Genomic DNA, 21,985 nt, shown 5'->3' with positions numbered 1-21,985 from the left:
AAGAAGAGTTGAAAGACAGCTGAGAGAACAAACCACACATCAGACCAGGGAGAGGACTTCAGTGATGAACACAGTTTAATCTTAGAATCACAGAATTCTTAGTATCAGATTTGGTAACCACATCTTCCTTAGCCAACAAAAGCAGGACATTTATTTTGTGTCCTTGGGCATGTATCAATCAAAAAAACAGATCCTCATAAAGGATAATAAAAATGTCTCCCTCTTATTATCTCCCAACCAAATTTTCCAATTAATATGCAGCAAGATCAACCACACAAGTAGCTCCTAATGATATAGATTCTCTTTCTAAGCATTTGACCAAATAAAATACAGGTCTTACATAAGGGTTTTTCAGCACTGATCTTCAAACAGTTCACTAGGTTGCCATTGTCCATCACAGCTGACCCCAGAGACACAATACTTAACTCTGTTTTACCCAAAAGGTTAATGACAGAGCTAGAACTATAGTCCGTGCTTCCTCAGTCCCAGATGTACCACTTCCACCACGACACAGTGCCTGACATTTCTTTGAGAATAACCCAAGTCCAAACTGACATTCAACAGTCACTTCTACTTAGACAAAGAAAACCTGAAACCCTCTGTACTGTCATAACACAGTCAACTGCCACAGCTCTTATGTGTTGTGTTTTAAGGCAACCAAAGAGATCTTCAGAGCACTTATGGAGGGGGTGTGTCTACTCTACAGCAGTAGGACACTTCTCAGACTAATCAGTTCACGTGGAGCTTCCTCACTGTAGTACTTCTGAGCAAGCTCATTTATCTTCATATTACATTAGTGAAGTGGAGCCCCTGGTGGTCTAGTGGTAAGGGCGTGGCGCTATCACCGCCGAGACCCGGGTTTGATTCCTGGTCAGGGCCACTCCCGGGCAGATGGAGCTCGTTAGCCCTCTAAGGCAACCCACCTACGTCCTAAGGACCTCGCTGCCACCGTCCAAGCTCGCTTGGCCCCGGCAGATGAACTTTAGGATTAAAGGGTGGGCTCAGTTCCGCGCACACTGTGTCTCACCTAAAAAATCCAATGTGCAGGCTGGAAGGTGTAAAGACCTTCCCCGGATCTTCGCTCGCGAAGGCTGGCCATTATTATTATTATTACATTATGAAGTAGATACACCCTCAGACAAATCAATTTCTCTGTGTAAGGGATACACATTTGACGAGACAAAAGAAATTTAAGAAACGTTATTATGAACAAATGTTCTCACAGTATGATCATTTATAGTTGCAGGTTTAAATTCTTTGTATACCAGAACGGGTTCAAATTAAAATGGGAAAAAATGCATTGCTCTACTCATGTCAGAAAGAGAAATACATCCATAACAGCTTAGGTGAAGTTTGGTAAGAAGACATGCAAGATGGTTTTCTCCCCTAGCATGAGGGATGCTGTTCTTCAGAAGAAAAATTAGCCTGAATGACAGAGAAGCATCAAATTTCAAAAATACATTTCCATTGGAAACTTGTTCAAATCTGGTAGTAAGTTTGCCACACAGTTTGTCTACAATCAGTGTGTTTGTATTTTATGTACCTTCTTAGAGCCTGACTGAGAACTCTCAATTCCCAAGACCCGATTCTTGATTCGCTCTGTCTCTCTGCTGTCAGCAACTATCTGTAAGTCACTACAAGGTATCCAATTTTTACATTCCTAAAACACCAGTGTGGTACAGAAGAATCTGAGGTTCAAGCTTCCCTAGTCAGTGATTTATACAATTACTTACACAAGCCTCCCCTAATAGAAAGCATCCATTTTGCCACAGGTATAAAATACACACAGCCTCACCACTCCAGAACAACACTACCATAAAAAAGTGCATTCTACTGGGCAAGAAACTAGAGTACCTCTCTCTCTCCTGCAAAGAAATGTTGCATTATATTGTTTCCAACTAACCAATCACACTGTAGTTTTTTTCCAGAGGAACTTTTCCCTGTTCTAAGCATAGTAGACAGTGCTAACACTGAATGAGCACTCACTCCATACTTCACTTAATCCTCACTGTTCACTACGTGGCATCTTTGTACAATTTACAGTATCTACATCTAGCATCGTAACTAGAAACATTCTCATTTCTCTATTGATCACTACTATGTACCTGAATTATTTCCTTACGGTAACTACTCCACAGCACTTCCATCAGACAATTTTATGTTCCTTGTTTCAACGTAGCAAACTAGGAGACAGTGATGTGCATCAGGATTGCCCGTAATTAGAGATGGTTGACTTGAAATACATTGGGTCTCTCTTCAGAGGATAGAGCAATTAAACAGTACTTTCTCAGTACAAAGTACAACTTCAATCTATTTCATGTGTTTTCAAAGCTGACATTAATCGGTCCCAAGAGTCTCAACTCAGAAAATGAGAAGTTCACAACTAATGGCCATATTTAAAACACATGGTTGAAGTGACTCACTCAACCTCACACAGGAGTTCTATAGCTGAATTAAGATTTTTCTTTAATCCTTCCGAATGGCATCCCAACAGCCCTGGCTTCAAAACCCAGTCTCAGTGTTAATCCTCTCTCTCCCTTCCTCACCTACTAGGTCTCATCCACCTTCAGCAGTTATGAGGAAGCAGATCTAAAGGAAACAACCTCATTAATTAGCACAGCTGGAATAATTTCCTAAATGCCATTTACCTGTCCTTCCTGAAAAGAGCAAGTGCTTTGTGGATAAAGAAAGTCTGAAATTACATCAGCACATACCATTTTAAGGCAGAAATTTAACATGACCAAACTGAGGTTACACCACCAACTTCAATTCCAACTTTCCTATATGTTGAGAACTTTGCATTGCATCACTGTCTGAGAACTCCACATTCCCTGAATTTTCATTTCATGCAGTCTCAAATAAAAATAGAAGATTTAAATCAATGTTTGTATCTCCATCTCACTTGCTACACTTGCAGCTCTGAGCTTGAAATCCTACCAGAGTCTCTTAATACCATCCAAACAATCTCTGCAAGGGCAGATCTTCAACACAAAGCTAATGGTCTATGAGATAACCAGTACACAGTACAGGAACATTATATAGTTAGGAATTATAGTGCAGCAACAAACAGAAATCTCCTAACATTAATTTCTATCAGAAACCTTTCTATCATCTCAGAAAACTGAGCTGCTTTCACTGTGACCAATGCCAGTAGATAACATCAGTATTTCCCTTGTTTGGCACCAACACAATAACCAAGCTTTAATTCTAGGGTTTTTTACAAACCACAACAGCATCACGTTGCAGTCTGTGCTTTGCCACATGAGCTCATCAGAAATACATAATTGTTCAAACTTCTTTTTAAAAAAAGCATTCAAAGACAAAAGGAAAACTCACCTCATTTCCACCAACAGCTTTGGTTAAAATTACAGCAGAAGACACAGGAGGTGGCATGCAGCCTACTGTCTGCAAGCTGAAAACAACAAAAAGAATGTTACATTCCTTACATGGCACAAACACTAAGCAACATAAAACCTTAAAACATCAAATAGCTGAGCAGAAAGTCTTATCACCAGCACAATGCAACCAGTTTGCAGCCAGTTCAGCCCTACACTAGCTGGTAGGACTTCTACAGAGGATTTTCTCTTGCCAGCCAGCAGTGAAGAGTCATGTCACCATTTGAAAAACACAAATGCTTAACCTCTCTGTGACTCCATTTCCCCATCTAAGTACTGTATCTACCATTCAAAAAGGTCTCTATACATCTACCACAGACTACTACATCAGAACAAGAATGCAGTTAAGTTGGTAGTGTGTTTTGAAATACCTGTAGCTATTTGGGGAAAAAAATGAGAAATAAGGATGTAAACTCTTGAAAAGCTGTTCAGCGATAAAAACATTTACTGTGAAGTAGAAGAGCCAGATAACAGGCTTGCTATTTAAGGTTCTCTCTACACTTTTTTTTTCATCAACCCCTTTAAAAAAAATCAAATTAGGCTCTCTATACCAGAACATTAAAAGGCTATCAAATGTTTAATTTCATGCACTTGATAAAAATCACTTCTTGATAAAAATCACCTGACTGCCATCAAAACATCACCACCTTTCTCCTGCACTTTAGAAATCTAAGATATACTACTGTCATTTTTTTTGCGTTGTCTGTGTAGCAAAGTTATTGAGGTACATAGCAAATGCTTTTATAAAGAAAGAGTGGTGAACTTTCCTTTGTTTTCAAAGACAGTCCACAAAAACTCATTATTACAAAAATTAGCTGTATCAAATGTGTATTTAGAAACAACAAGAACATCCCACAGTAGATTGCAATTAATTTTGGGGGCAATGTAAAATAGGGCTTCTGAAGAAAAACTGTTTCGACTTACAAGGAAGAGTAAAGCATGGAACGTGACAGTTTGCAAAAGCCCCAAGAGCACAGAACCTACATATGATTTCAAGTATTGGAGCTTGAGATGGTATTTCAGTTCAGAACAATGAATTACCGGTGGTGAACTACTTTGCACTTGTAACCATGTCACTCCATTCCCGAGAAACACAGTGTCAAAAAGCTGTAGCAAGCAGAAGTATTAAATCCAGGCAACAGGGAGCATATTATAGTGCAATTGATACTCTGCAAATATACAAAAAGCTTAAGGAGAAGAAACAGGTAAGTGATAATGACGGTATTCCATTTGTCAGCTACAGACACTGTGGAAAAGGAAAGAGGTAACCATTGTAAACATTATATAAATCCAATCACAAAGTGCCAAGCATCACCTTGGAAGTATATAGTACCTTTAATTTACAGTGAAATAAGCTATGGCAGCAGAGAGTTGTCAGCACTTAGCAGAATAAGCTCATATTGAAAAGAAAAGAAATACAGGAATACAGGAAAAAGAAATGGTGTGGAAAAAGTTGGAAATATGTATGAAAATATACAGCAGACAAACACGACTCTGACATCCATCCCCTACACTGGTTGTGATAGTTATCTCTCTTCTGTGTGGCAGCCAGCTCCTTGAACTTCTCACCTGCACTAGTAAGAGGTGGATTAAGTTCAAAGTTATCCAGAGAGGTACAAAATGTATGCAAGGGCATTCATCTCAGCTGGCAGGAATTTTCCACACTACAAAGGAAAGATTTAATAATACAGTCTCTGTTAACCTTCTCAAATTTAAAATAACACTTTGGGAATTAAAAATAAAAATCAGTATCGAGCAATGGTTTAAATATTCTTCAGATAAAAATATTAATCTATTAATATTAATATAAATGGAAATACTTTCAAACATGCAAATTTTTTTTCTTGCTTTGCATCAACTGCACACAATACTATCAATATACAAACAGATTCTTCTAATGGCCAACTACGGATTCCTACAGATAAAAACCAACCAACTGCAACATTCCACTGGTTCAGGCCATGATATAAGTACTAACATCGGGGGTCCAAACACTTGCTGTTCTGCTGATAACACTACACACAACTGAGCAGTAGGGTCTGAAGTCACACATTGTAGATATGGAAGCTTCAAAGCCATATCTTATACCCAGTCTTTGCACCTCATGCCTTACCACCTGTGCTGCAAGTGCTATATGCTAAAAGTGGCAGACGTGCAAACATTAATAACTGCTTCATGCTCCTTTTCAAAGGGATGTTGTCAATGAAAATAACTAGTCAGCTAACCAAAAAATTAACTTATAAGATTCTTGGGATGATGCCAGTTTCTCCTCAAATTTATATATTTCAAAACAATTACAAAGGAACAAACCACCTAATATCATCCCAGACAGAAAGAGGGGAGCAAAAAAAAACCCTCAGCTGTAGAAACACAGATGAAAAAGTGGTACCATCTGAATATGCCTATCAAATAACATGGCAAAAGAGATCATCATAGAGGATGGAAGAATCTACCATGCATTCTGAAGCAAGATGGGAAAGGTGCTATGGGCTGTGCTTTCAGGCATAACCTTGTGTAGAGAGTAGTGGAGAACTCCAGTCCCCAGGGGAGCCACCTTGCCAAAGGGTGCTCCATGCCCTTGGGAGCATATGCCTATTTTTCCAGGCCTTTGTGAGGGCTATCAACCAAATTCCACTACAAGCTGTGCTGAACGTGGGATAACTTTGCCAAAACATGTCTTGTTCCCTCTCTGTTTTCGTCGGTGTTTCTAAGGGAATAAAAACTACAAATGTGGGGTATTACAATGAGTTTTTGGTTACACAGAGTGGCCTCAGCATAGGCAGTTCCTCAAATCTAGTTAGGACAGAGCTCTGTATCTTCTGCACTAGCATCACACTGAAGGTACAGCTCCCATCAGGCTCCCTTTACAGTGCCTGCTGCTCTGAGCATGTCCTGAACAGCAATATTTATCAAGAAACTACTCTTCAGAACATTTAAAAAATCCCACCAAGCTACTTTCACTAAACTCCTCAATCTGACCATTCTGTGAATGAAGCCTCAATACAACAGAGTTAATGGACTAAGCTATAAAACACAGCCAAATCAGAAATAGTACTCAAAGAACAAGTGTTTGAAAGGCAGCTTGAAACATACAGAAGTATTCCAGCTCACTGGTGAGACAGAGATATGAAAAAGGAGGCTGGTTTTTGCTCTACATTTAGGGGGATAAACACAGAAGATATTTGTTTGGTTTTTTTACAAACACATACTATGTCTAGTTCTACACACAGTTTCACAGGTGTGTATACATACAGTGCTATTTGTTCATGTAACATGTCCCTTAAATACTAAGAATGAAAGTGGCATAAGAGTCATCAGAAAGCAGGGTTAAGAATTACTTCAAGGAACCAAAAACCCCACAAAAACCTCTTTCACCTTGCACTTCAGCAACTGAAACTCCCATGGATTAGGAAGGAAGTTTAGCAACTGTGGAAAATCATGTCTCTGTTCTAGCTGAGAAAACACTTCACAATTGTTTTACTTTAAAGAAAACCCTGTATGGCGAATAGCTAAATGAAAAGGAACATTGTATAGCAATCATGTTATTTCCTTGATTTACTAACACTGTTAAGCAAAACAGTGTCAACTTTTAAATGTCATCTCAATTTCACCTTCTATCACTGGGACCACTTTAGACTTGCTGGAACACCTGGAGAAGCCACTTAAAACAAAACAAAATGCTCTTTCAGGTTTAGGCCTTGTAAAAACAAACATGAGCAGCTTTTTCATTAAACTTTTAAGACAAGGAACTCCCCAAGCAATGTTTCACCAAGCAGTAAGAAACAATGGGTAGTTTTCTAAAACAATTGATTCTTACATTACAGTATAGCAGCATGAGTATTGACCTTCCATTCTAAAAAAAAAACCAACCAAAAAACTTTTTATTTTTTTAATTTTGCATAAAATCTATCTCTACCACAGCATCAATGCTGTTTTGGAAGCACACACTGGCAGAGTGTACATAGGATTTAAAATTCACTGTTTTCATAGTAACTAACTTAGTTTCTGCTCATCTCAAAGTTCTTCTCCCACAAAAACTTTACCTTTTCACCCCCCACCCCCCGTCTTCGCTAGGAGCAGATACTGGAGCCATGCAAGAAATGCTCAATACAGACTATTTAAAAAACAGAAGACCAGTATGTGGCATACAAAATACCTATTTACTGACTTCTGTTTTTCCTTCACCCTTCCTTTTCTTCCCTCCCCATCATCCTCAAGACCCATCACTCCAGCTGTGCTTCGTGAAAGAGAAAGCCAACCTGTTGCAAGTTCCCTACATATGAGACTAACTGACCAGACTTTCTAAAAATGAGACCAAGTTCCTAAAAGTGCACATACTTTGTTTTAGACAGCAAAGTGCTGAGGCATAAAATGAACCAGCAAAATCTGTTTACAATACAACAAAATACCCACTGCAGGATAAGCAGCCCCTTAAGATGACAGCTACAAATATATTTCACTCCATTATACTTAAACATACCCTTTTAAAAGCCATTCATTTATGGGTGTGATTGATAATAGCTGAAGAAAGACCCATATTGCTGTTGGGAAGAACACAAGTGTAAAAATCTGGACAAAAAGGTGTAGTTTCACATGCATCAAAGCACTTGTCAGCTCCTGCAAAAGAAAAGAAGAGAGGAAGTTGCAGTCACAACAGCTGAAGCAAGATCACGTTTGCGCTTTTAAAACTAGGATCATCTTTATAATACAAAGAGAGTGCATGTCAAAAAGGCACCTTTAGGGATCATCTGATCTTCCTCTTTAATAATGAAGTACATCCAGACAACATAAAAGCTCTGTCTGCTCCTGGGCATTTTTCCAAAAGAATTGTCCACCACTTCAATAATAGTGTAGTTCTCATAACAGCAGCTTTTCAGTAGGTAGCCTTAGCACTTTGTCACTGCTTCAAAACCTGTGTTAACTACACTGGCAGCTATTTACTTTATTGACTGTTGATATCAAGAGGAAAGAAAACTTGTAGTGCACACATGATTTCAGGTTTTTCTAGTCTAAATAGGGCCACAAACTGTGATTCTCATTTATGCTGTAAAAAGAAAAAAAACAAATCAACAACAAAAAGGACAAAAGATGTTTACATTGCCAAGCATTCACTTGTGGTGGGGTTTTTTAGGAAAGAATAAAAAACATAAAAAGCAAAGTAATTTGTAGTAGACTTTGATTATTTATTGTATCAACAGATAGGAAATTTATAGAAAAAAAATTAGGCTGATGAAGAATAGCAAAGAAAGAACACCAAGAAAATAACAAGCTAACAACAGCTAAGCCATAAATTTCAGAGAAATAAAGCACAAAACATCACTGGAGACTCAGAAAACAACAAAGAAAAAATTAATTTTAATAGTTTAAGAGCACTCCACAGAGGTTTTTAAGTACAAGGAAAGAGCCTTGCACATTTCAGCTCATTTCAACTCTCACAGACCGAGAATAAAAATTCCTTTTCCTCTCTCTCAAAGTAACTTGCACTCTTTTCAAGTAAACAGTGCAAAAGATCTGATGGCACTTTCATTCAAAACCTAATTTGCTAGGATTCTCCAGCTATTTGACACTCCAGATGCATTAAATACATAAACATGTATGTTTTTAAAAGTGTAGTTTCATGTACAGTAAGGTAGCAGCCAAGACAGTTAACTTTCATGAAACACAATAAAATACTGCATTTTTGACCATCCAAATACCCACTGATGTTAACTACACATCTGGAAGTACGAACAATTCAGCACTGTGTCCTTGTTACTTTACTTTTCATAATAAAATTAAGTCCCGAATTTGGATGGGGGGGGATGAGAAAATACACATCCATGCATATTCTATTCTTGAAGTCATACAAAACATGGAATTGAAATGTATATTTTGATCAAACTTTACTTAGAACGTATTGCTACATTCAGTGCTGGGTTAACTGAACAAAACAACATTTTTTTTTAAGCAGGCAGTATTAGTCTTCACGAAAAAATAGGCCTTCACACACATAGGCCTTGTCACAGTGTGTTCTGAATAGCTTCACTGTAGTACTGTTTCATTTTATCTCAATAAGAAAGTAAAAATGAAACATCTACAGGTATAAACACATTCTGTGTGGGAAGAAAAGACACCTGGAAATACCTGTATAAAAGTGGCCATTTTAGAAGTAAATAATACAATTGAGAAAAAAAACCAAAGTGACTTCTTCCCACAAAGCTGCCAAGTTGCCTCCAGTCCTGGATTTTGTACTGGGATGGGGGTACCTATGAAGGTACCCCCTAGTCCAGGCACCATCACACATACAGAGAAGTGCCCTTTTAATTTCATATTTCTACAACTGGAAAATGCCTTAAAAATAGATAGTTTTAAGATGATTCCATGATATTTCCAAAAGCAAAATCCAAAACAAAAACTTGGGAAAGCCTCGTTAGATCTTCCAGGGAACAAGGAAGGTGATACAACACAACCAACCTACTGCATGAAGGAATGCTTTATTAGTGAAACAGGTCCTTGCAGATCTAAATTACCAGGCTGGAAAATGTCTCTAGTGATTGCCTTTTAGGTTATAGTTATTTAGAATAGTTATTATAATAGTATACCTTAGTCTGTATGATCATAGAACAAATGCTGAGGCAAATAGCCTTCATCCTCTTAAGCAATCCACAAAGGCTATCAAAAAAGCAGAAGTCTCAAAAACATTACTGGAAGCTGCTAGTATGACTTTGTTTCTGCACACCAGACAGAACAGGTTACCTTGTCTTTGCCAGTATTTCAGAACCTTTGGGGAGTTTATCCTAGCCCCTGACTGGTCAGTGTGGGTCTCTACTGCCCTCCAGCCATGCTTAGGATGGTCATAGCTGGACTCCTCTGAGCAAATACCCACACGGAGCAAACAGTGTTTTCAGTGGCTTGCCAAATTCCTCATTGAAATGGATAACTCAAGTCTGTGTCTTAATTTCTGGGGCCCTATAGGAGGTATTTGCTTTAAAAGAGCAAGCTATCCAGTCCCTAAAACTGAAATAGCCTTATATTAAGGTGGAATCAAATGTTCTTGTCATTCCTAGACACGGACTATTTCTACAAGTGTAAGAGGACCTCAGTCACCTCTAGTTCTGAAAATGTAACAAGGCCATGCACAGACAGGCTCTACTTGAATGTTGGCAATTATTTTGTAAAACGCTTTCTGAACACATTAGCGAACTTTTTGAGCACATGCTTTCACGGCAGATAAAACCAGAAGTGTAACCTTAAAAGACCATCAGTTATTTCTAATTTCGTCAGATTTAACAGAAGGCCTCTGTTCACACTTCTACAACTTTTTATCCTTTCATAAAGCATATCAAACACTAGTTTCCATCTAACTAATACATTATCCAAAGTAGAACAGCCAGCACACAGATCAAGAACAAATAAAGACAAAAGCAGAAACTATTTAATTTGCAATCCAGTAAAAAAATATATTAACTGACTAATAATACCAACTTTTGTGTCACACACAGGTTTGTGCCTTAAACAATTAAAACGTGCCCCAAAGTATTTTAATAAAATTATGACTTGGCCTGCTAACACATTTAAGGACTGTTTTTAACATACACTTTAAGAAATAACAGCACAAGGTACAATGAGTGAAGTGGTTTTCTTCCTCTTTATCTTCCGCCCCCATGGCAGAAACTGAGAAAAGGTTTAGCTTTTTCCTGAAACAAAAAGCTGGATATACAGCACCAGCCCTAACTGCTGCTCCAAAAACAATCTGAGATCTGGACCTGGACACAAACATCCACTCCTGTAAAAGCTTCATTTACATCAATATATTGCTTTTAGTACCACAGATGAAAAAGAGTTATGCAAGGTCAAAGCAGGACATGACATATTGCCCAGGAAATTGTCAGTCAGCCCCCTTAACTGGAAAAATTTAGAGGTACACTAGCATTGAGAATCGAATCAAAACTTTGATAATGCTAATGATTTCTCTCACAGCTGCTTTACAAATATAAAGTTTCAAGGACACAAACTAGTGAGAGGAATTTTACCTTTTTTTTTTTTTTTTTTAATGCAAAGATTCCTAAACCTGAAAGTAGAAAACTCCACTCATTAATTCTACTCAGGTTTGTATTTCAGGTCCTCTTCTCTGTGGAAGAAAGTGCCTCTCCACAGCCTATTTCCTTTAGGATTAATTACCATCGCAGGCAAATAGATAACGTGGTTCTTCCTGCATCCCCATAGGACCACAAGGCTCTAAATAACTGCTGCAGAATTGACTCAAGTTACTCACTTCACTTATACTGTGTCCCAGCAGAACTAGAGATCCTAGTGCCAGAACTGCCAGCAGAGTATGGAGGAGAGGGCAGCCATCAATTCAGACACAACAATACAGGTATAGAAACACCTTTGTTGAATGCACACTGTTCGTCCAAATCCAATTTCACCAGGAGATAACTGGACAACATCGTGATGATCCTTTTAGGCATTAGTATCATGCAACATATGAGTAACATCACCTGTTAGCACAGCCAACAGCATAAAAGGAATCAAAAAAACTAGACTAGCAGAGACATGCAGTGCTTCACTTCAGCTCTGGCTGCTTCTTCTCTTCTTGGCATATAGCCATCCTTTCCTTTCTCCATGTCTCCTTTATACAGCACTAAGAGGTTCTCCCCTTAGTCTCTTCTGACTCACAGATGTTTCCTCTTTGAAAAAGCATGTGACACAGAATTCTTAACAAATCTCCGTGCCTGTGATATGCAGCAGAGCACAGGTACTTCAAATCCTCCTGTCTATAACTAAATCCTATAGGAAAAGACTGCCAAGACTTTGTATCTGTATATTGGTGTTGCACCTGCAGAGGAACCCTTTTGGCTGCTGTCCTGACCCTACACAATGTGGAAACTTAAAGCCACCAGGTCTTTGCTTCCATCAATCCAGTAGTGACCAGCCTAAACAGTTTTACCTGGACAGCACACCAGCAGCTGAGATGAGGCATAGTGAGCTCACACCTTCTCTTCATGTCCTAGAGAGGTACGGAGACCTCCCGTAGTCCCTCTCTACCTGCTGCCCTACGAAGTTCTCCCCTAGGACTCAAAGGTTTTCTGGTCTCTTTCTCAGCTAACAAGTAGGGAAGCCAAAGTGCAGAAGGGTTGGTAGAAGGCAGGTGCTAGTGCACTCCTGGATCTCACCCCTAATTTAGGTTTGGGACACATCCAGGGTGTAGATCCAGTCTCAAAAGTTTGCTCATCACTTCCATTTAGGTAAAGCCCTGCAAAATCAAACAGCACCCTGCCCCATGGATGCATGAAATTTATTCACACTCTCCTTCTCATCATCTTCATTACTTTGTGAAGAACTTTCTGAAATCAAGGAGAGTTATTCCACAAATGTCTAAAATTTATCTCCTCTTGTTAGCCATCCCCCCAGCACCACCACCACCAACACAGTCATTCAATATTCTAATTACATTCAAACCTGATCAAAAGGAGCAGAAAACTTTTTAAAGCACAACAAGAATGAAGCAATGAGAAATTACAGTACCTCGGTTTTTAAGGAGAGTCCACTGTTAAAGAATATAGCTGAAACGGCAATGTAAGTTATGGTAATTTCTGGTTTCAAGGGTCCTAAAAAATACAGACATAGAGAACAAAGTGAACTACAGTCCAAGAGATAATGATATGCTTATACTATATCAAAGTAAATAAGAATACTTGAAAAAATAACTGGAGAAAATCTAAACATTAAAGTCTCTAACAAAAAGAATGCGGCTTCTATTAAGTTAAAGAAAGCATGCTGTTCATTTTTAAATAAAAGCAAACCAGTGAGTGGAGAGTGATTCACACAAATGATTCAAACAAATTTGGTTACTGTGATTAGAGGTCATGGAGAACTAACAGGTAAATTCTGGAAATTTGAAAATGGGGAGTTTTTCACAGCTCTGTCATCAGAGTATCTGCATCTGCAAACTCAAACCATACACTTGAATAAAAATATTATCTGCTACATTCACAAGGCCATTGGTATCATTCACATATTTACCTCTCACTTCTTGCCCTACAACACACACACCTGTCTGGCTGCCTGCACAGAGGAAACTAAATCATAGGTTGCAATGATTTCCTCAGGGCAATACAGTTTTGCACTATTCCCTAACAACAGGGCTGTGGCAAAATGGTTCATGTCAGCCCTACAATAACACATTTCAGACACTGCTGCAGTGAGATCAGCAAGGGCAGATGCCCGCACTTCCAAGGGTTCTACTATATTAAAGGTTTGCATTTGTATATATTTATATACTTTTTAGGGAGATGAAAATATTTTTTACACTCCTATAAAAATGATGAATTCTCTTCATACACTTTGCCTTTGGAGGCCATCGAAATGTATATACTCGTTTTTTCATGAGCATTCAACCAGATATTATATTAGAAATTAAATATTAGCAGTTTACTTTGGATCAAAGCAATATCCTAACTCTACAAGTGACCAGAAGGTGTCATGAGCAAAACTGCAGGAGCAAACAAGCAACCCTTTACTTGACATTCCAGAAGAGAAGACCCTTTCTGCTCTCTCGGATGAATGATACATTGATGGTCACACTGGAGTCAGGTCAATGATCCTTAAACTAGAGGGATTTGATTGTACAAATCAGGTTTGCATCCCAAGTCATTTAAACCCAAATCCTACTCTCAGAGAGAACGCTGTTGATAAGACACTAAAACTATATGTGTCAAATACAGAAAAAAACCCACAAAAAATAAACAAAAAACCCAAACCAAACCAACAAAAAACAAACATATATGAAGTGTAAGGAAAAAACCAGGACAGGAAATGCAGGAGTTAAAATTGCAACCAAGCACGTGGCTAGTTGCAAAATTATGGCATGTTAACTGAATAGACGGGGGGTGGGAGAACCAGAAAGATTACATAAATATATGTAAACTATACAGAAAACTGTATTTTATATAAACAATTTCATGTTTTTTCTAATCTTATTGAAGATGAGAGCATATATAAACATGCACATACACACTAGGCAGAGGGTTAGTCTGGCTAAATTAGGGGTTCTTCCAGGACTCAGTTTTTATTTTTAGGGTTTTTCACTGGGTTTTTTAGCGGTTTTCACCTGAACTCCTTTTCACAGGAGAAAGCTCTACCACTTGAGCAGCCACACACTCTGGGAGCACAGGGAACTCTGGTCACAACAGGTCCCCTTCATATCTGCTGATTTCCTGGTCAGAAAAGTTCTTTTAACAAAGGAACTCAGTGGGCTCATTTATCAAGTAAGAAAGTATGCAAAAAGGGCTTGGCTTATGTCCTGAAGGTGACAACAACACAAATCTTTGTTATTTATGGCACAATGTTCCACTGGTAAAAATGCTGGGCCATCCACACCATTAACTAAGGCCCTGCAAATTACAGTGCATGGTTATGTCAGCTGGAAGAAGACAAACTAAGGTTTTTTCATATGTGGATATTTCCCATCCCCCACCTCTTTCTGGTTTTAAAAAGAATTTTTTTTTTTCCTCAGAGCACTAGGATCACATAGCTCCAGAAGAGGCATAACCACTTTGGGGAACATGTGCTCACTAGTTTTAATCAATGCTTACAAGATTTTTCAAGCAAGTTGTCCCAGGAACAATACCATGTCAAAGACTGACACCTCTTTGCAGTAGGATAATTAAATGAAGTGCTCCATCATAGCACTTCCATGCAGGAAGTTAGCTGAGGAAAAATTATCTCCTATTCTAGTTAAAAGACACACTGCTGCTAACAATCAGCATGACAGCCAGACCAGAACAGGACAAAACACCTCTTATCAATTTTAAGTTGTCTTTAAGGTCTGCTGAAAACAAAGCATGGATCCTGCAAGATCCCCACGTGGGTCCTATTTATCTATGGAAAACAGCACACACATGTTAGAAGGGATCCTTGCACAGCAGGAATTTGCCTACCCTGAACTCCATGAAGTACTGGAGCCTTAGTCGACATAGCAAGTGTTCAGAGCCATATTTTTTTAAATCAACTTTCTTTTTTTCCCCAGAAGGTAAGAGAGGGGAAAAAGACTGGCTCCTCAGTGAAATGCTGTCTATCCTCAAACTGCAGCTCTGTTAAGGGAAAAAAAAAAAAATCTATGCATACAAAAGATGAGCTAGATTCTTCCTCCCCTCTCATAAGATAGAATTGCTTAAGGAATTCTGTCCAAGTGTTCTACGTTCCTTTTGTTAAATTTTCAGAGAACAATTAGGGAAAAGAAATATTAAATTTAACTCGTCTTTGAAAACTGGAAACACCCGGAGCTGAAGTTCCAATGGAAAGTGACCAGAAGATGCTGACAGCATTTATCCTTAAAGATACACTGTTTACGTTCAAATAACACTGGATATTTCATCAGTTCCTGTTACACGAAACACACAAGACCTCATTGCTTAGCAAAGGGCAGATCTTTCTTCTGCATTGCTCACTGTAAGCACCTGACACCACTTCGCACAGGATCGTTTTCACTGTTTGCCCTCATCTTTCATGAGGAAGTAAGAGGGAACAACAAAAGGAAAAAAAAAATCCAAAACTTTAAAATACAAGTCTACTACTATAAAGTAAAAGAAAATGTCTGGCACCTGAGAATTTACAAGCTACATCTCCGGAGAAGCTCACAGATGGCAGAATTCCACACACTGAACTACGAGGACTTGTACGCCCAGAGCTCTGGAAGTTAGGACTTAGTTTAACAGGGGCACATCCACGGCAAGTCACTCCTCACCTCCAACCACCACTAACCCAAAAAAGAGCAGGACGCCTCTCCAGCCATCAGCACCGCGCCGGGAAAACACCCATGGGGACACACCTGGGAACACTTCCCGGGTGCCCGTGGAGCAGTGACCGAGGGGCAGGCGGGGAGGGAGAGCAGCTGGAGGGGCAGGGACCTCGCACGGGCGGGGCGGGGGGACAGCCCCCAAAGTACCGCGGGCCTCCCGGGGATCCCGAGGGGTCCCGGGCTGCGGCGGCTCCGGTGCCGCCGCCGGGGCGCAGCGCCCGCACTCACCGCCTTTGACGCCGACGCCGGGCTCCAGCCGCGCCACCGCGATCACCAGCACGATGCCCAGGATGAACCACTCCTTCCGCAGCCGCTCCAGCAGTCCCATGGCGCTGCCCGCCGCCCGGCTCGGCTGGGCCGGGCTGGGGTGGGCTCGGCTCCGTTCGGCGCGGAGCTGCGCTCGGGGCGGGGCGCGGCCCCACCGCCCGCCGGCAGGGCCAGCCGGATCCGCTCACAGGAAAAGTCTCACCCACCGCCGCCATCGCTACCACGCACCTCCTAATAGGCGCGCACGACCCGCGCTACCGCTCAGCCGGTCGGCTGCGCGCAGCGCTGCTCCCCCCCCCCCCACACACACACATACGCACTCCCGCCCGCTTCGGCCGCCCCCTCGCCGCCCCGCATCCCCGCGCCGAGGCGAGGGCGTGGGCGGCCACCGAGAGTTGCGGTGGTGCAAATGGGACGGCCCCTGTGGCTGCCGTCGCCGCTGGCCGGGCGGGCCGGGGGGAGAGAGGCGCGCAGAGCCGGTCCCGGCGGGCGGGCGCGGGGCTGGGCGGGTGCGTGCGCACTGCTTTGGTACATTACAACGCCCGCGTGACGCCCGGCGCTTGACGCGCAGGAGGGCGGGCGCGAGCCGGGAGCGGCCGGGATCGGGATCCGGGATCTGTCCGGGAGGGCGGGCGCGGGCTCGGGCTGGCAACGCAAATACCCACAGCTGGACTCCCCGCCAGCCCGTGTCGCGGGACCGAGGGGCGCCGGGCGGGCGGGGGCGACCCCCGTGTCACGCAGCTGTCCCCGGAGCGCGCACACGCCTGCTCGTCCCGTGCCCCGGGCGGCCACGGACACGTGGATCGGGATCGCCCGGGAGTTCACGGGAGCGCAGGGGGGCGCCTGTCTGTCCGCTCGGGTCAGACCTAAGGGCACCTCTCCAGCCCGCGGGAGAAGCCCCTGTCGCGACATGCTGACAGCAGCGCCTGCGGTGTATCCCGCGGAGCGCCCGCCGGGACAGCTTCCCAGCGGCGGGCGGTTCCCTGGTTTATCTCGGCGCTAAACACATTTCCATTAAAAGAGAGCGTCGTAAAACCTCCTTCTGGTGCTCGACTCGCTCTCTCCATTCCCTATTCCTCTCTTGTCGCGCTTCCCCGATGGATTCCTTAGCCCAGCCCCTGCCCGGCCACGACCCTCGCGCTCCAAACCGCATTAACGAGGAAATGATAAAGCGGGAGACGCTCTGTCATCCAGCTGCTCCCACCAGCGGCTGCCTAGTCCCGCAGGTCCCATGCACACGGCAGCTCTCCCGCGTGATTCCCAAACGTTTAGGCAAGTTTACGCTGGGCAGCCCCTGTGGATGTGTTCAGGCTTCAAGGAATAGCCCTGCCCCAGGCTTTCTGCTCTCTGCTACCGAGGAAATAAATGCTTACAGTTCAAAAGCTCAGCTGCCATCTCCAAGAGGTGCATATTTCTATGGGTCCTGTGAGGTTCACTCGTGTAAACATGGATACATCGTAACTGGAATTTTTGAATACGGAGAGAACGTGCCTTCTCCCACCCCCAAGTGGATCCAAAACGTGCGGTTTAAAATGATTACTCATTTCACTGCTTGACTAAAGTTTACTGGAGTACATTCAGGTCCTTGCTCCCTTGTCATATAGAAGGGCCAAACTGCAAAGCCTCACTGCATCTGCCTGTGCAACCTTTGTGGGTTGGCTATTTGGGGAGAAAACAAATGCATAATGGGTGTTCATCTAGAGCAAGCTACAATTATAACGAGCATAGGGTTTGATTACTTGGAGGATTTGATTACTGTACAGGAAAGATAAATCAGATGAAGATGTAAAGTTAATGTTTGCCATATAAATTACATTAAATCCCTGTGTGGGTACTCACTCACAGGTGAGGTGGCCCTAGTTCTGCACCATCCATAGACCAGAGACTTATATCTTTGTGGCTCTGAAAGCACACTAGCAAGAGCATGGGACCCCTGATCTGAACATAGCAGAGAACCAGAAAGATGTCCAATGTTTCCCAGCTGGGGTTTTTGTGAATTTGTACACAGTCCTGGAAGTCCTAACAGAGATAGGAGGGAGACTTTGCACCCTCTTCCCAGTGGTTCCAGCCAGGCAGATGCCTTACAAGATGCAGACACCTCACTCTGCACCAGCAGGGCTAGAAGGCACAAGCAGCTTCAGCACAATTCGGGAAAAACATATTAATAAATAATCTGTTGAGGCCAAAAGTTACGCACTCACAAGTTAGAAGCAGCTGAAATTTATAGTGAATGAAGCTGCTGGAAAGTCAATTGCTGCAGAAGCTGCAGATGGATACAAAGAATGGACAGGTATGGAGGATGCTCAGTCTGGCAATAAAATTCCATCATGCAGTAAAGACAACAGTCTCACTCTGCTTTTGCATCATAGTTTTTATATATATGGTACTAATCCAGCCCCTCACTCTTTGCAGGTGGATACTACTTATGAATTTCCAATCTTGGCCACTGTTCAAGATAATTCCAGGTTCATTTTGCCAACAGGTTTCAGATATTTGCTCACAGCAGACCTAATTGCAAAAGTTAGAAACCTCAGGTTCAGTTCTAGGCTCTGGAAGATGCATCTCAGTGTCCCTTCCAAAGAGGTGGAGGATCCTATGCAGGGTCCCAAGCCTGTCTCTCCTTCTCTAAAGGAGGATGAGATACCTCACTGTGTATTAGATTTTGAACAGCTAAGAAAAAACAAAAACAAACAAACAAACAAACCCCCAAATGAACCAACCAAACAAACAAAACCCCCACCCACCCAAATGGTCATCAGATATAACAGAAACTGTTTAAATTTTGTCTATACTTAAAATTAAAAGATAAACTTTAACAAGGCTCTGTTGCTTTGAATGGATGCTTTGCCTATAAATTTGTTTCCAAGGGACCTGAAGTTTGTAATAAACATCTTTTGCCAACTGAATTACAAAATACATGGGTTCATGCGGCTCTCTTCCTCTGTAATCTTTAAAATCATATGCAAATATTATAAGCTTGTATCAGAAGACTTGTACAAAGGTATTTTATCAGTTTTGTTTAAAAGATGTTCTGTTATTATTGTTGCAAGCATGTAGGTCTCTTAGATTAGGCAGATGAAATTGTTCTTGCTTTTAAATAACAGAGCACTGAAAGCCCTGCTGTGTCCTACCAGAGAAGAGGAGGAAAAAAGAATTTTATGATTGACAGGACTCTCACACATCCTAAATCTGTCTGCAAGACAGCATCACTGTTGCTATAAGGGAATTTATCATCCATTCTGAGGCATTTGCTCAGTATTAGAGAGAGACAATTCAGTATCATCCAAAACTGTATCCTGCAACATTTCACATTCCTCATCAGTTTCCTATACAGATAATATACACATGCTAATTAGCCACTGGGACTCGACCAGATCCTGGAATGGCCTGGCACAAGTGTATGTGTATTCTCCATTAAATTGTACAAAAACGTTTTAGGGTATATTTAGCTGTGGCTTAAGACATAGTAGGGAATGAGAATTCAGCTTCCCTCTGATTTCACATGATCAAGTTTTCATTTTTGTTCAACTGCAAACATACCTCAGGGCTTCCAGATGCTTTCCTGCCTCCAAAGGCCCTTGTGCTTCCTTCTGCATAATACAAAAGCTTCATGACACGCGTAGCTACGTGACACCAAATCCTCAGTGCTCACAGGTAATCTGTTGAAACCAACAGGGCTGTTTATGCAAGCAGTGACTGGTTTTCATGTCTGCAGAGATGCAGAAGTGGACTGGATATTTCTGAGCTCCACAGAAATGAGCAATCGGTCTGGTGCAGTTCGTAAGTGATGCCAAGACATTGGCTCCCCTTTGTGTCATATGGAGCTCATTTTTATTGTGTGCCCAGCCTCTTACCTGCACAATGTACCTTGCTGCCTAAGAACTGTACAGTTTTTAGGGAATGTGCCAGGATTTTTAAGTTCCCTGGTAGCAGGTGTCATCTGATTATGCGTTTAGACAGAAGAGATTTTAATATAAAGGAGAGGGGATCACGAGATAAAGGGAGCTTAAACGAGAGGAAGAGATAGTGTTAAATAATTTAACTTGAAAAGAACAAAGATATTCAGAATGAACAAGATAAAGAGAGGTGTTAATTATAAATAAGAAAGTTGAGGAGAAAAAGTGGAAATATATGGGAGACGGTTTACAACACATTTATATTTCTCACAAGCACTTAGTGGCATGATCTCTGATTTTCTCAGGCTCTTGAAGAGATTGCTATACCGATCCCATTAGCTGGATTTCCTCATGGAAGAGGAGTTCACAGGTCTTTATTCTGTCTTGGCCTGCGTGCTTATACTGCTTCAGGCACCTGCAAGAGATTTTTTGGTTGTTACTGAATATTGTTGAATGTCTTTGAGTGCTTGAGTATTGCCAGCTGCAGGACTCATGACCATTAGCATAATGCAGTAGTAGGAATTATGTACAAGTTCAATTTAGAACAGCCCTTAATGGGTTTTAAACACACCTATAGGTATACTTTTCTAAATAGAAGCTATGAGATAGTAAAAGGTTTCATGAATATTTGGTTTTATCTCTATAATGGTATGATTTTTTTTCCAGAGACTTTAAGTGCTTTTTTTTTCCTCAGTTCTTAAATGCATAATACTTTTTTAAAAAAATTGTAATAAAGGGTCCTCTTATATAATTAGGTATTCAACAAATAAACAATTTTTCTTTTACCTAAGAGCCCAGTGTGAAATTGTCATGTGATAATCTTAGGCATTAAGAAGAAAATTTAAAAAACAACAAATGGGGACTTTACTGATCCCTTTCCTAGAATCTGATTGTTCTTACACAGAAATGGAACCCAGCTTACTGATGCTCCACTCACGATATTCTCTTGCCTTCTCCTCCTAGACTGCCAAAAGACCACATAGATTTAGGGAAATGTTTATGTTTTGCACTTTTTTTGCAGAAATATGGTTTCCCAGTAGACAGCAACGCTATAATGTATTCAGAAGGTTGCATTAAAAAAGAAAAAAAAGGCAATTGGCATAATAAAGCTGTGCACTTGATACAAATTATGGGCTTCTTTAACTGCAATTCAAAAACACAAGACAAAAATATTATTTTTAAAATCATTAAAAGCTGTACATATTTAAACCTGAAAAATGAAAGCGAGAATGGGAAATAGCTTCTCTGAATGATTTTATGATGAACAACTGCATTTAACTTGTTAAATAAGAGACTTCAGAGATAACATGGGGATACTTTTACATATTTTTCTCCTTACACTTATGAAAATAACTTTCTTATATTACAATAATCATACTAAAAAACCTACAACATAAGCAGTTTCAGTGCAAAAACCTGTGCTGTATTTTTACAGGGGAGAAGCAGCAGATTCATTCCTGGGTGTGTATGCACATGTGTGCAGATGCAAACTTTTCAGAGTAGTTTCAGAGTAGTTAACCACTCCTAATGGGGGAAGCATGCAAATCACAGAAAGCAAAAAGAAGAGAGCAGTCATCCCAGCTGTGGTACCCTTCACAAAGATCGAGCTTGGAAGGAGCAGCCATCAGAGAAATCAGTTACTAGAA

General features: G+C 41.1%; 1 protein-coding gene across 3 annotated transcripts in view; it reads right to left on the bottom strand.

Annotated features, from left to right (window-relative positions):
* SLC10A7 (solute carrier family 10 member 7) overlaps nt 1–16,679 on the bottom strand; it is a 147,025-nt gene extending 130,346 nt beyond the window's left edge. Inside the window, exons 1-4 of one of the 3 annotated variants that reach the window (XM_050327263.1) lie at nt 16,405–16,676; nt 12,903–12,985; nt 7,876–8,012; nt 3,337–3,412 (exon numbers count right to left, since the gene is read on the bottom strand). In XM_050327263.1, coding sequence (XP_050183220.1) covers nt 3,337–3,412; nt 7,876–8,012; nt 12,903–12,985; nt 16,405–16,504 — 396 coding nt within the window. In that variant the 5' untranslated portion in view covers nt 16,505–16,676. Of the gene's footprint in view, nt 1–3,336; nt 3,413–7,875; nt 8,013–12,902; nt 12,986–15,316; nt 15,466–16,404 lie in introns of those variants that run through there. The other 2 variants (XM_050327264.1, XM_050327265.1) reach the window with 2 other exon arrangements.
* Nucleotides 16,680–21,985: the final 5,306 nt, after the last annotated feature.

The sequence above is a fragment of the Myiozetetes cayanensis genome, unplaced genomic scaffold (assembly GCF_022539395.1).
Source record: "Myiozetetes cayanensis isolate MyiCay16 unplaced genomic scaffold, myiCay2020 scf33, whole genome shotgun sequence".
NCBI lineage: Eukaryota > Metazoa > Chordata > Aves > Passeriformes > Tyrannidae > Myiozetetes > Myiozetetes cayanensis.
Note: the sequence above shows the minus strand (reverse complement) of the source record. Positions and strands in the feature narration are given on the sequence as shown.